Raw genomic sequence first — 15894 nt, 5'->3', positions numbered from 1 at the left:
CCCTTTATACAAATAGCTAACCCCATGTTTAGGGCAAGAGTATTAATTGTTTTATCCTACTAAAGACTTATGAGGTCATGTTAAAAAGGTGACCAGAGGCTACTTAAATTGGCTTTCACTAGGGTAGATCTATAGGTACTAGGGTAGATACACATGGGTAGATCCATCAACCTTCACAATGACTTTACAAGGCAGGTATTAAGAATACTCATTACAGGCAGAATCTGTATTCCATGCCTCTCCCAAGAAAATGTTTACACTCTAAATTTTAGAATTTTGATTTATTGCATTACATGACAGAAGGGACTTAAGAGATACGATTAAGGTCAGAGGCCTTCAGATAGGATCTGTCTACTAACAGAAGCTTAACTGTTAACTTTCTCCGGTTGGCATGAGAAAGGCATGAAAGGGAGAAGACAGACAATTTGAATATGAAGGTAGCCTCAAGATATTGACAAGCCATCAAGGAAATCCTGTAACTAGAAGATACCATATTGAGCCTGAATGAGAAAGAAGAACATTCAAAAGGAATGCATTAATTAATCTCTTGAGTTTGGCCTTGATATCTGTATTCAGTACTATGAGATAATAATAACAGGAGTGCTATTTTTAATATCTAAGGTGGTAATAGCTTTTTGTGGCAGAAATATAAAACTCATTGATTAGTGTCATTTCCATTTTATTGTTAAGGAAAAGAGTCCAATGAAAGAGAAGTAACTTGAATTCAGATCCACACAGGCAGATACTAGAGCCTACTTATACTGTGCCAACTCTTAAAGGGAACATTAAGACTTTGGTATCTGTTCTAAGACAGGTGCTACAAGAAGCCTTTTAACTTGGTCTCCTGAAAACATGACACCCATTGTAACCTTCAAACCATCTCCTAGCCATCCAAGGGTCCAGCCTTCTTTTAGCATAGCTTTAACCCCAAAAACATGTTCCCAAGGATGATCCATTATGAATATTAATACTCTTTGTACATCTCCCAAATCAGAGCTACTGCATCTTTATAGAAGATATAAGCAAATATAGAACATGGCTGTTCCAAATGTTCCATGGATAAAAAAACATACAAATATATAACACTTAATGTTTACATAATGAGAATCAACAAGTCTCATTAGAAAGGGCCATTTCCCTGTAACCCTGGAAAAGTGAAATCAGGAGTCATTGTCTTTCTTTTGCAGGAAGAAACTGAGGCTCAGACTACTTAAGTAGCCTGCCTGGATTCACATAAAAGAGATACAAGCCCACTTCTCCTTTGCAACATTCTTCTATACATTTATATCTACAAAATACACAACTTCATCCACTAGGGAAAGCATCTTGTATAGTGGAAAAGTATTGACCCAGAATCAGGTGGCATAAGCCCAAACTGTCACTTGACCCGTGTGTGTTCCCATGGGAGGCAGCTCACTTTAAGCCTGAATCCTCTTCACTGTGAATGAGACTCCGTGCTTCACAGATGGTTGTAAGAAGGAAGAAAGATGAGAAGGCTCTTGGAACTATCACATGCTGAACACATACATACTTTATTAATACAATCTGGTACTCAATGTAAAATTGGAATAACATACCTGATAACTATAAATTACTTGAGTGACCTTTTTTGTTACAGGAGAAGAAAAATATAGTCTGGGCCAAATAATAATCTAAAAGCTATGTAGATTTGCCTCTGGGACTCTGGATATGATATTTTGTGATATTTTTAATATCTTCTTTTATTCAGGACATGATTTGGGTTTGTAAAGCTAGAAAAGCGAGCTTCTTCTTATGGGAACCTCAAGCAAGCCTAACAATAAACATCTCCTTCCATAGCCTCCAAAATTCATAAGCCCAATAAAAGCTGTCATGTTAGTTTGGCCTGTGTTGATTGGCATTGGAGTGAGGAAGAACTCTGACCTGATTCCTAAATCTAGCCTGGACCTTCACCCCTGGTTCCATCCCTAGGACTGCTTAGAGTCCCTCACTGCCCTCCTTACTTAGAACGCAGATTCTACCTTGACAGTGTGTCACCTTTCTTGATGATTTTTTGGGTCTACATATGTTTCAAAAGGTAAAAAAGCAAATTATGTTTTTTTTTCCTAAAGATGTTCGTTAGATCAGGGCACTTCCAGATATCTCTCCTCCCATCAAGAATTCTTTTACATCCACTTTAATTTCATTTGCTTCTAACATGTAAAAATCAGCAGAGGCTCAAACTTTCCTTCAGTGTTTAGGGAATGGATGAAGTGTCCCACTTACATATGATAAAATGCCACATAAGGCATCCTGTTTAAAAAAAATCAAAGAATGATAACATTTCACTATATGTAATAGATCTACGCCTGATAACTTCTGTGAAAATCAGTTTTTGAAAATAGATCTAATTTTCAAAGTAGCAGGAAACTTTCTAAAATAATTCCTTAATTAACATTTCTGAGATGAGACTAGACATTCCAGTTATCTGTTTTGTGAGTTACATACAATTGTTAACATATATATATATATATATATATATATATATATATATATTTTTTTAAATTTATTCTGAATGTATACATAACCTTAAGTGTATGAGAGGATGATTATGAATAAATATAGAACTAGCACTGAAAAAAACAGATTTGGATCCAACCTTGTTTTTGTGACTTTGGGCACAACCCTTAACGTTTTTCTCCATTGAGAAACCAGATATAAGATATATAATATATATTATAGTAAGATATAGTAAGGAGCAAATATGATGCACATTTTTACACAGAAAACAACTGTGATATAAGTTTTCATATATTCCAAAATTCATGTACTGGAGAAGCCTGCAAGGGGCATGTCTCCTGGAAAAATAGATGTCTTAAATATGGCTTAGAAATGGCAACAGAGGCAGAACAGAATTTCAGTAATTTACGATTTAATTGGTCTTGCCCAACAATTTGCCCCCAAGGACTGTTCTACCAGGAGCGTTTGTAAAGCAGGGCTTTGGCACCTCCCCAGACTTAGCTTAGAGGAGCTTGTAGAACACAAGGTGTTTGTGGGGGGCAGCATTGAAACCAGCCCTGGAGATACTTCCGTGCCTGGGTTTCCTCCTGCCTTCAGTCCTTTGTGCTTTTGTAAGCATTTCAATCACCACTTTGAACACAACATCTTTGAGAGTTACTTTGCTTTGTTAGTTCAGGAGCTCACAAATGGCCCCAACTGTGGGAAATAAAAAGCAAATGAGGAGAAGGAAGTCTTTTACAGAGGAACACTTGTTCTGACTGTAGATTAGGCTTAGGACAAAGCAAGCAGAAAGAGGCAAGCATTTCAAGATCACATCAACTTTGAAACTCCATGAAGGTCAGGGCAGCCTGCTGGCCAGAAGGCTTTTTCATCTGTTGATGTAACTGCCACCCTGAAAACAAATATTTTAGCATCTTGACTAAGTTACTTGAACTTTTTAAAGATTTGGCAGTCAAAGAATGCAATATGTTTTGCAAATACATTGGATATAAAAACAATACCCAAAACTCTGTTGGCACACTCCTTGACATTTCTTGCAAGTACAAACTAGGTCCAAGGCCTGTGCCTATTAGTGTGTCTCCTAAGTGAAAACTGTGAGCCCACAAATGTAGTAAAATGATTTTCATCCCACTCAGCAAAGCGCATCTCAACCACAGTAAGGGTAGTTATGTCTGGATATATTTATTTGAAAAAAAAAAATCAGTGATTTTCTAGAATATAGTCAAATGCTAAGATATTATTTTTGGTTGTGAGCCCAGCCTTTAACAGCTGAGCCATCTCTGTAGCTCAAGATATCATGTAATAGAAAAAAATAGTGATTTTTCTGTTAGGCATATGATAAGAACAGGTACCACACTGACTGCAATGCAAACCTGTGCCAAAAGGGACAGAGTCAATCAGGCAAGAGAAAGTACTTTGACCCAGAAAATTTATAAAGGAAAAGGTAAAACCACCTCTAGTTCCCCATACACCCCTAAAAATGTAACATAAAGAGAAATGCAGAGTGATGTGTTTATAAAAAGATAAAGAGAAGGGAGAATATAGTCTACGGAGGTGAGGTAAGGGGAAAGGGGTGCCTCCACGGGCCCATGCTGGGCATCCCTTCCCCTGAGGGAGCAGCCACGGGACAAGAGTTTATTCAGGGCATGAGGAGGGGAGCTAAGAGGGTAGGAGAGGCAGAGAAAGGCAGAGAGAGTGGAGAAGTAGAGGAGTAGAGGCCGGCCATGGAGAGAGAAGGTGAAAGGGAATGTGGAGAGAGAGGGGAAGGAAAGACGAGAAAGAGCAAGAGAGAAACAAGAGAGGAGCAAGAGAGCGAGGGGGCAAGCATCCCCTTTTATAGTCAGGTCTACCTGGTGTGGAGCATACCTGGCTGTTGCCAGATAGCTGCGGGGTAGGGGTTAGACAGAATGCTAACACAGAGCCATGTCGAGAAAAATTAAACTAGATCTTGCCCTCACGTGATATCCCAGGAAAAATTCCAAATGTACTAGAAATGAAATTGAGAAAAATAAAGCATACAAACACCATCTATAAAAACAACATATATTCACCTACATCATGGAGAGGAGGAAAACACGCACGACTGACTCACCACCCAGAAACAATAGTTAGCTGGAGGCATTTCCTTCTGCCTGGCATGCTAAAGGACTCACACCCAGAATAAACTCCATGGCAGAATTTAGCACAGCCTTGTCATTTATATCCTCATGTTTCCAAAGAAAAGAAGGAAGAGAAACCTAGCCCATAGAAGAATAAGCTGGCATATGCAGCTGAGCAGAAAAAGAAGTGCAAACGTGTTTGAAGTATATGAAACTATGCTCCTCATTGTCACTCATAATAGAAACATGGAAATGAGAGCAACATTGAAGTACCACTTCTCATCCAGCAGGCTGGCAAAGGCTCCACGTCTTCCCACACACCCTGTTGGCAGGTTGGAGTGACAGTCATTTATACATATTGTTGTGGGAATGCAATGCACATTGAAAAAGCCTTGGAAGAGTAGAACATAAGATGATTTCACAAAACTATAGAAACATTTATCCTTCCATCAAACTGTCTTAATGCTAGGGCCCAACTGTATGCCAGAGAAATTAAGAGATATTGGCACATTTATGTTTTTACAAACTCTAAGAACAAATAATAGAAAAGTCTTAATGAGCCCAGAAAGGATGACCTGAACTGACCAGGATATCCAGCAAGGTCTCAACACTGCAGGGGGCCATGGAGAACACCTGGAACAGCTGGCAGCTCTGCCCTATAGCCACTAGATATCGCCAGCACCCCTTCTTTCAGTTGTGACAACTAACACTGTCTCCAGACACTTCTGAAGTGACTCTTAGGCCAGTTGGGAACAATAAGCATTTTATGCCCTTTGTATAACAATTAACATTGTTCCCAATGTTAATAATAAGTGAAATCGTGTGTTAGGAGAAATATATATGGTATTACCATATTGTCAAAACAGATGAGAAACCATGTGCTTTTAATAGACGTTATCTACAGGAAAGAATGGGAGAGCAGGAAAGACAAGCTTCTTAAAATTCTTTCATTTTTTTTCTTCAACAGTCTAATAATTATACGATGTATCTTGACCACATCCACCCCCATAGCCTCTTATTCCTCTCCCTATCCCTCTTACATCCTTTTTTCTTATGGCTCATTGAGAAACTAAACTCCCTGATCACCCTTTTAGTCTGATTTTAAAATAGCAAAACAAAATATTAAATGTTGAAAAAGCAAGTATGTGAGTTAAGCCTGTACCCAAACAGAGCTGACATATTTTCTTCCTTAACAACCACTTAAACTGGGTATATACTCAGAGATGAACTCTTTAGGCGTCCTAAGAAATGTGCCTGCCCCTGGTGCTGTCTTCTAGGTTCCATAGTAAAGTCCCCAGCCTCCTTGGTTCAAAAAGTCACTGCTTCAAAGTAAGTCCTGAACTCTCCTTATTGGTTCAAGTAATAAATCATTCTCTATTCTGGAAAAAAAAAACTTTTAAAGCTTGGAAATAAATGGAAGCACATTATAGGTGAATCCAGTTCTGGAGAAGTATGACAATAGATGGAATCATCTAATTCAACTTTGGGTTCCTCCTTGGAGATTCATCTCAGGAACAAAGGCACTGAAAAAATATATCAACTTGTTTTGGATAACTATAATAGAAATGCAGATTTTATTATTCTGAGTCCTTTGCATTCATATTTCAAACAAAACAATGACTAATTATGATCTTGCCACTGATTATAAAAAATGTCAGCATCAGAAAGGGGAGAAACAAATGTAGAAACAATGACACCAAGTGAAGATCACTAAAATTGGAAACATCTGGGAACTCATGAAATTTTGATTATTATTTAGTTTTCTCCTAACTTTGTCCAGTTGATTAAAGCAAAATTTAAGTCAACCCACTAACAAGAATTCCCAGTACTAGATTGCAATCTCAAAATAGCATTTCTAACAAAAGAAAGTAAAGGAGAAACCAAAGCAGGTTCTTTTGGAGCAATGGATAATGCAAGAATAAAAAATGTTCAAGACAATCCTAAAAAGAAATATTACCAGTCATGATTATCAGAAAGTAAGGGAGCTGTCTAGGAATATAGTTCAATGCCAAAGTGCTTACCTAAAAGAGTAAGATACAGTAAGACCCTAGGTTCTGGCCATAGCACATCAAAACAAATTAATCAATTAAAGAAGAGAGAGAGGAAGGGAGAAAAGAAGGGGGCAAATCTAAGAATAGCAGGACACTGTTTAAAAAAAAAAAAAAAACTCAAGCTCCAACCTAAAGACAGTCAAGCTGGCCAAGGAAAGACTGCCCATTGCAGTAAACATGAGTATTGCAATGAAAGGAGAGGAGAGTCAAATATGATTGAACTAACTAGAGCACCAATGAGTGAATTCTCATTGTGCTAGAAAACTTAACCATTTTCATTGTGCTAATTGTCAATGTAGTTCTCTGCCATAAATGACACTTATAACACCCTCCCCTGGCCAATGCTCAGCAAACGTCACAAAAGTGGAAGCTGAACAGTGGGAACCAGGGCTTGGGGAGGATAAGAGCAAAACAGTATCTTCAGGGTAGTTGCACCCAAGTACTCAGAGCAATTGTTGTTGCCCTGCGCAAGACCTGCACAAGATCAAGCCAATCCACATCCCAGCATAGAAAAGAGAAAGGGTCCTAAGTTCTCATCTCAGCTGACGTACTGAGGAGAGGGAGAGTCAGTTTATTTAAGGGTGTGGCCACTAGTAGTTAACTGTGCTTCAATGCACCCTTGAGTATATGAAGCACAAATTGAATACACTGAGTGTTTTGTTTTTTAATTTTTACTTTTAAAAAAGATGTATTCATTTGTGATATATATATATATATATATATATATATATATATATATATATAGAGAGAGAGAGAGAGAGAGAGAGAGAGAGAGAGAGAGAGAGATTGCTCTATCTAGATATACACCTACATGCCAGAAGAGGGCATCAGATCACATTATAGATGGTTGTAAGTCAACATGTGGTTTCTGGGAATTGAACTCAGTACCTCTGGAAGAGCAGCAGGTGCTTTTAACCACTGGGCTTATCTCAAGCCACACTGAGTGTTTTGTTTTGTTTTTTTAAGAGGAATGGGAACCATAAAGTTCAGGAGAAAAGAGGTAGGAAGTAGATCTGAGAGGTCTTGGGAGAAAGATCAGGACTAATAAATATGATCAAAATACATCAAATAAAATTCTCAAAGAGTTATTAAAATATTATCTTTAAAAAAAGAGAGAGAGAGAAACTGATTTGTTTGTTGTATGTCAACTTTCGAAAAGTCACAGTCATTTGGAAATGGGGACTCACAATTAAGAAAATGTTTTCATAAGATTCACCTATAGGCACATCTGTTAAACATTTTTCTTGATTAATTATTAAGTGGGTGGACCCAACCCACTATGAGTGGTGATACTTCAGGGCCAATGGCCCTGAGTTTTGTAAGAAAGCAGGCTGGTTAAGTGTTTCTCCATTGCCTCTGCTTCAGTTTCTACCCACAGGTTCCTCCCCTGACTTCCTTTGATGATGAACTGTGATATGAAAATGTAAGAGGAGTTGTTTTGATCATGGTCTTTATCACAGCATATCACATAATAACTAGTAAAATAAATGCAGACCAAAACTTGATAGAGCATAATTACACTTAAAAATATTCATCATTGCCCACTCTCAGTGGAGCTAGGGAAGCATCAACTTATTTTGAAATAAGGGAAAGAGTTAGTAATTACCCTGCATTTCCTCTACGTGGTAATCAAATAGCAACCAAAGACCTGGGAAGTTTCTTTTATGGAGCTTTTCCAACTAATAAGCAAGGAGGTATCCTAGAATCAGTACATTAAACATTTTAAGTTTTCCCAATGAGTAGTATTTAATGATCACCAATCACTGCTAGCATCACAAGAGAGGAAACCAGAAGAATACATCTTCAGAAGTGCATGGTATCACTCTAGAAGGATGTTTGCAAAATAAATAAAATTGAATAAGAACTTGAACCTGAAGCACATCATGCCCCCTAGACCACACTAGCAGTATATATATATAACAAATATGAGGACTGATCATGTAGAGAAAAGCCATGGAGATGCTGCAAGCAAAATCCAGACTGGAAACTACACAGAAAAATCTCAGTCTTTTGCATGCAATAATCAACATGAGGAAGAGAAAGTCATGAGGATTTGCAAAGAGATAGAGGGAGAGTCTATAAAGTAAAATATGAAGGGGCATGTTAAATACAATGCTTGAACCTTTTGTATTACAAATAAAAAATTAGTTTATTTATGCATGTATACAGTGTTTTTAACAGTGGAGAAATAGTAGCACATTGTGAACCTTTACCATTAAGGAATTGCTAATTTTTGTTTTTGAGATAGGGACAATAATGATATTGTATGTATTTGTGTACATGTGTTTTTATTTATTCTATGAGCCCCTACCTCTTAGGAATACATACTGAAATGATGTGATGACTGTAACTTGCTTCAAAACAATCTGGGGTGGCAGGTGAGGATGATTAGGAAGACAGATGAAACCAGATTAACCACAAGTTGATCACTATCAAAGTGAGTGATTAGCATAAGTCCCTCCCAGGAAGTTCCACATCACAGAGTCTTATGAGGAAACAATGGAAGCTTCATACTATAGCTATCTGAGCAAGTGTTTGGCTAGTCTTCCCTCAGATAAAGGACAAGCACAGGGTGAGGCTATGGCTGCTGAGAAGCTCTGAGCACAGTCCAACAACCCACACTGCCACCTTCCTGTACCCTACCTCATCTTGATCTCCTTCCACTTCTTATTAATTACCTGTTTCATTGCTGTAAAACATATACCTGACAAAAGGACTACTTCTTTTTTGATTGGGTTGATTTTGCCTTATACCTTGGTAGGATACGTTCCACAGTGACAGGCAAACAAGGCTGCAGGACTGTGAGGGGCTGGTCAGCTTGCTTCCTTCTTTTTTCCCTTTTTCTCAATCTGGTACCCCAGACCACAAGATAGTGCCCCTAAAATTCTAAATGGGCCTTCCATCATCAGATAAAACTCTCTAAAAACATCCTCAAAACTGTATCAAGAAGTGCATCTCCTAGGAGGTTTCTGATCCAGTCAAATTGGCAAAGAAGTTTAATCCCTGCACTGTTTATTGACAATAGGAAATGACACATAGATAGGGCTTTAGGCAATAGAAGCCTCCAAATGAAGGTCACCTTGTAATCATGCACATTGTGCCCTAGATAAGTCCATAGAATTACCACCTCTCATGGCTATCTCAACTGTTCAATTATTAATGAGAATATAGATCCAACCATAATTGATGTTGCTGTTAATGTGAACTGATGGTTTGCTGTCGACCAGTTACTGGCAGAATGTTTTTATAAGAGAGCTTCCTCTAGACTGAGATAGCTGCTGGAAGCTAGGATCCAAGTAAACAACAAAGGTGAAAATAAAAAGGTGACCTCTTTTATTAGCAATGGATGAGTTGATGTTTTTTTTTTTATCACTCTCGTCTTCTTTTAACTACAGGTATTTATCAAAGTGCTAGATAATAATGATAATGGCCCAGAATTCTCCCAGCCACATTATGATGTGACAATTTCTGAGGACGTGCTTCCTGATACAGAGATACTGCAGATTGAGGCCACAGACAGAGATGAGAAGCACAAGCTGAGCTACACCATCCACAGTAGCATTGATGCCATCAGCATGAGGAAATTCAGGATGGATCCCAGTACAGGCGTGCTCTACACTGCTGAAAGGTTGGACCATGAAGCCCAGGACAAGCACATCCTCAACATAATGGTAGGACCAGACTCATAATTTTGCTCTCCTGACAGAACCGTCAACCAGCCAAGGCATATACCTCAGGAAGCCAGGGTCTTTAAATTCTATAAAGCTAGCTTTTGCACCGTCAGGTTGCATTGTCAGTTTTGCCTTTGTATTTCAACGAAGAAGTTACTGTTCTAAGATAGTAACTACATATTTCTTGTCAACCTGAAATATTAGATGTATTCTGCAGGTGCTGGCTATTCAGGAAATGCTGCTGACAGATGGGTTAGAAAGGAAAACAACAGACCTATGTTCCCAACTCTGGAGTTTGTTTGGAACCATAAGATTGTGTCAAAAGTTTGGAAGAATCGCTTGATTAATTCTTCATGGAGTAAATAATGTGTCCAGCCCACATGAAGCTCTGTCCTTGGAAGTATTCAGAAACCCAATTACTGGTATTGGACCTATTGGTAATACTGGTAACCCAAAAAGAACTGAACATGCATTAAATCTTCAGAGATTCATGGTTCTGAATTAACTTACCTTTCTTCAAATTTATGTAGACGTATCTTTGCATTAAAAGTGAGGTTTTTGGTTAATCCATACAGTGGGTAAGGAAGAGGAGTAAAAATACCATTCACTTACTTTCTGTCTCTGTAATGAGCCTCATAACAGCATTGGCATATACACCCTCTGCCTATCAGGAATTATATTCCTGAGGAACAGGAAGGGTGGCAGTGGTTTAGTCTTGTGCACTGACTGAGTTTGGGATGCCTAAACCTATGAATAACCAAGTCATCAACAACAGAAGCAACTTTTTCCTTCATAGGAAATCTTCTTGAACATGAGGTAGCTTGAGTACCATCCCCTAAGCCTTAGTTTCCACTTAAGACCTCAGGAAACAGAGGAGTTAGTTCCCAGAGGCCACCCAGAACAGCACTATAGCCATTCATCCATTCATGGATACTCTTGAGTATATATTGTGTACCAAGCACTGAGATAGACAGTCTTCACACTTTTGGGGCTAATGTCCAATTCATTTTTTAAAAATCCACAAATAGACTTTGGTTGTATCCTTGGACAAGGAGAACCAAGCTACAGAAATCTAGCATGGCACCCTGACCATCACTATGTTTATGTGAACTTTTAGAATCAGTTACAGTGGTGACTAACCCCATTCTCATTGTTTTCACATCATCTTTGTTTGTCTTTTCCTCAGAAAATTCAAAAATCAAGTTTGGTTACTCACTGTCATCCATTGTTTATACAGTTAGATGCTTAGAACAAACAACCCCTCTACATCACCTTTTCCCAAGCCTTACCTGCCATTCCTTCTGTGTACTAGGCATGAAAATGCTTTTCTCCTTCATAGCTCTTCATGTATGTGTCCCAGTGTCTCCACACCTCTCTGGAGTTAACACAGTCTAAAACTGAGCAAGCCAGGGCTGTTCAGTTAACAATACACCAGATAATAATAGTGCCCCATGGGCAAAAAGTAGATTATTTACAAGCTTCAGCCACATGCAATTCAGGGGAATCTTAAAGTTATTAAGCAGATTCATTTGGCAAAATCACACTGAGATTCCCAGTCTTAGAAGTTATTATTGAATGCATCTTTCCAGTGGTCACATTTCTCTCATAGCTCTGAGCTATGTGCCTAAAAACATCACTTGTCACTATTACCATCATGTCATTCCTTCTACTTTTTCCTTTGTATTTCATGCAGGAAGTTGAGTGTTCTTAGGCCCCTCTTCCTCCTCACAATGAGGGCCTTGTAAATGTATTCCATGCTGGCATTTAACTGTTTTGCATTGTGCCTTTCTCTTGGCTTGCTTGTATCACCCACTCAGAAGACTGTAATCTTCTTGAAGGTAGATACTATCTAATTCATTACTGAACTGTTTTACTTATGCCATGAACCTGACATCATAAATAACAATAAATGTTGAATGAATGAATGAATGAATGAATGAATGAATTGCAGGAACGATATTGTATGCATTAATCCCATCCCTTAATCAAGTCTCTATCTACTATTTCATGACTGGATATAAACACTTAGCAAGGAGGAAGTAGCTGTGGAAACCAAATGAGAGGACTTGTGATACCCAGGAATTAAATCACAGGCCAGGTATCCAGTGAAACAATAGAGATGATGTTGTCCTGCTCTCAAATGACTCACAATCTCCATCTCTCCCTCTCCCTCTCCGTCTCTGTCTCCTTCTCTATCTCCCTCTCCCTCTCCCTCTCCTTCTCCCTCCCTCCCTCTCTCTTCCTCCCCCACTCTCTCTCTGTCTCATCAGGTTTGCATAGTGCTTTGTAGTTGTGCAAGATTGGATCAAGCATTTTGCATGCAAGATCTTATTTTGTCTTCTCAACAAACTGCCATTGAGTTCCTTACAATTCACCTTTTCAGTCCTACTACTTCTTCTATTTTGCCTAAAGGTCAGAGATCAGGAATTTCCTTACCGAAGAAACTTGGCCCGAGTCATCGTGAACGTGGAGGACGCTAACGATCACAGCCCTTACTTTACCAGTCCACTGTATGAAGCATCAGTGTTCGAATCAGCTGCCCTGGGATCAGTTGTCCTGCAAGTGACAGCTTTGGACAAAGACAAGGGGGAGAATGCAGAGCTCATATATTCCATTGAAGCAGGTGAGAGCTGCAGAGACCATGGCACAGAGCATGGCGCCTCACACTCAGCAGCACATCCTACCCTCTAAACTTCCCAACCTACTTATGCAGTGAGGTAGAAAGCTCTTAGCATTTCAATACTGGCAGCAAGGGAAGAGCTTCCTTTCTTGCATTCAATCTTGGAGTTTTCTGAAATGAATAAAAGAAACATATAATAAATTCAGTGGCCTGAACCCAGAAACCAACAACCTATAGACTGAAAATAAATAAGCAAAGTTTGGTTCACTTACTCGTGGGTGGGCTGTAGACTTCAGAATCCCAATGTGCTCACCATGAGCACAAACACCTTTCCTATGTGGAGTCAGTCTGACCAACAAAGTGGTTGGTAACTCCAGGGACTGAACTGCTTGCTTAACCAGACAGATAAATAAATAAGAGCCTTTGTGTCAAATTTTAGTGTTATTCAAAGGATGTTAATATCTGAAGAGCAATTTATAGATGGTTTGAAGATGGATAGCTAAAAAACATTTATGACAGAGATGAGTGAATATCCAAGCAAGAAAAGAGCCCTGAACCTAAAAAAGACAAGTCTTCTTTATTCGTTCTGTGTTCCTGCCTCCATTTTGTCATTTTTGAATATTCATAATGCACATTCCCAAAGTGTTCTGTGGCATGTCTGCACTGTGCAATGCCAAATGCACACTCTTTCCATGCCAGCAATAGGAGAGCTTTCTGCCCTTCTCTTAAATGTAGAGCACTTGAGTGAATAGCTAAATTAAAATAGAAATGGTAGGAGATTAGTGTAGGAATAGAAGTTTGAGGAAAAGCAATGCAAATTATGTGTGTGTGTGTGTGTGTGTGCGCGTGTGTGTGTGTGCATGTGTGTGTGTGTGTGTGTTTGAGGAAAAGCAATGCAAATTATATATGTTTGTGTGTGTATGTACACGTGTATGTACACGTGTGTGTATTTGAGGAAAAGCAATGCAAATTATATATATATATATATATTTATATATACACACACACACATATATCCTCTGTCAAGTGTACAAAAAACAACTTTCTAGATTAGGTGCCCATATTTTAAATAGTTCAGTGTTAACATTCACATGGAAGAAAAGGAAAAATGAAAAATATTGGTCACTAATGGCCATATTCCTAAAGAGTTTTCCCATGTATTACTGTTGGCTTTCCAAAAGTCTAAACTTATTAGAAACTCTGTTTTATACCCTTTGGTTAGCCCATAATATTGATATCACTGCATTAAGTAATTCTTGTTCCTCTAGTTTACAAATAATGAATCTAAGAAGTGAATATTAACTATCACAGAAGGCGTTAGCCAACCTGTCTGTCCTCAGCTGCTCTTCCCAAGGCGTCACCTAATCTTATCTTGTCCTTTCCCTGCATCCTCCCATATATATTATCTCATGGCACTGTAAACATTTAGATATAAGGATTTATTTCCATCGTTGTTATCATTTTATGGACATTTATCTATATGAAAAGCAGTTTATTATATTTATTAAATTGCTACTTTTATCACTCTTAGGCTTCAGATAACTTTTAAACCAATATTTAGGTTCTCAAAAGAAATCAGTTGCATCCCCCCAAACACTGCATCACTTACATTTTTACCTCCTTGACAGGAGCATGGAGCACAGTCATTTCTTTGACAACTGATTAAAATACAAGATAAAAGCTATTTCTTAAAACATCTTTTTACATAGGAAATCTGAATTTCAAAAAAAAAAAATCCAGGAATGATAGATATATCAAAAACTAGCCTTTGATTATATGCATGAATCTAATGAGAATTATAGAGTGCATGACAAACCTGTCACAGTCAAGTTAACCCCTTCTGAACACACAGTCCAAACCATGGCTTACAGAGCCATTATACCCACAGCTCGACCCTGGGTCTGCCTGTCTCTCACAAACACATAGACAAACCCCAGACCTGCTGAGCCCCTTCCCAACACACATACACACACAGACACACACACAAACACACGGCTTGATCCTGTGTCTGCCTGTCTCTCAGACATACATAGGTGGACCCTAGGTCTGCAGAGCCCCCACCCCTAGAGAGAGAGAGAGAGAGAGAGAGAGAGAGAGAGAGCTCAGTTCCCAGTCTACCTGTCCCTCACACACACAGTCCAACCTAAGGCCTGCCTGTCTCTTACAAACACATAGACAAACCCCAGACCTACTGAGCCCCTTTCCAACACATACACACACACACACATACACACACACACACACACACACACGCACACACGTGTACACGCGCGCACACACAAATACACACACGGCCTGATCCTGTGTCTGCCTGTCTCTCAGACATACATAGGTGGACCCTAGGTCTGCAGAGCCCCCACCCCTACAGAGAGAGAGAGAGAGAGAGAGAGAGAGAGAGAGAGAGAGAGAGAGAGAGAGAGAGAGAGAGAGAGAGAGAGAGAGAGAGAGCCCAGTTCCCAGTCTACCTGTCCCTCACACACACACACAGTCCAACCTGGGGCCTGCCTGTCTCTCACAAGTACATAGCTGGACCCTAGACCTGCAGAGCTCTCACAGAGCAGCTCAGCAAGCTCCTTTCCAGATGATGGAAACAAAAAAGGTGGGTGGTTGTATAAAACACTAGGTTTTATTAAACTTGTCTCACAAACCTCAGATAAGCCAGATTTTATCCTTTTAGTGGTGGACTATAAACTTATCTTTACTTAGTCTCTAAAGTCACTACCAAGGTTTTACCTTGAACTGAAGCAAAGCGGGACAGCGGAGCTTTGAATCTTGGAGAATGCAAGTTTGACATTTGCTGTTAGTGTTGCTTCTAAAGCAGCAAAATAAAAGACAGCAAGGGTTGGGAATACACTGGATCTTAAGATCCAGTAACATTGTTTTCAAACCTATCTCTCCTATTGGTCATTCCACAGTAATTATTGAGCCATATCATTGTGGCAGGGCTGTGCTGCATATCAAGTAAGCAATAGGAA

At 39.1% G+C, this 15894-nt stretch overlaps 1 protein-coding gene across 11 annotated transcripts in view; it reads left to right on the top strand.

The window, feature by feature from the left end:
- Window positions 1-15894, top strand: part of Fat3 (FAT atypical cadherin 3) — a 591431-nt gene that overhangs the window by 478678 nt on the left and 96859 nt on the right. For all 11 annotated transcript variants that reach the window (XM_031346174.1, XM_031346182.1, XM_031346176.1 and 8 more), the window contains 2 exons: window positions 10024-10299; window positions 12712-12922. In XM_031346174.1, coding sequence (XP_031202034.1) covers window positions 10024-10299; window positions 12712-12922 — 487 coding nt within the window. The remainder of the gene's footprint in view (window positions 1-10023; window positions 10300-12711; window positions 12923-15894) is intronic.

Source organism: Mastomys coucha, unplaced genomic scaffold, assembly GCF_008632895.1.
Source record: "Mastomys coucha isolate ucsf_1 unplaced genomic scaffold, UCSF_Mcou_1 pScaffold23, whole genome shotgun sequence".
Taxonomy (NCBI): domain Eukaryota; kingdom Metazoa; phylum Chordata; class Mammalia; order Rodentia; family Muridae; genus Mastomys; species Mastomys coucha.
The sequence above is the reverse complement of the archived record's forward strand: the minus strand, read 5'-3'. Positions and strand labels throughout refer to the sequence as shown.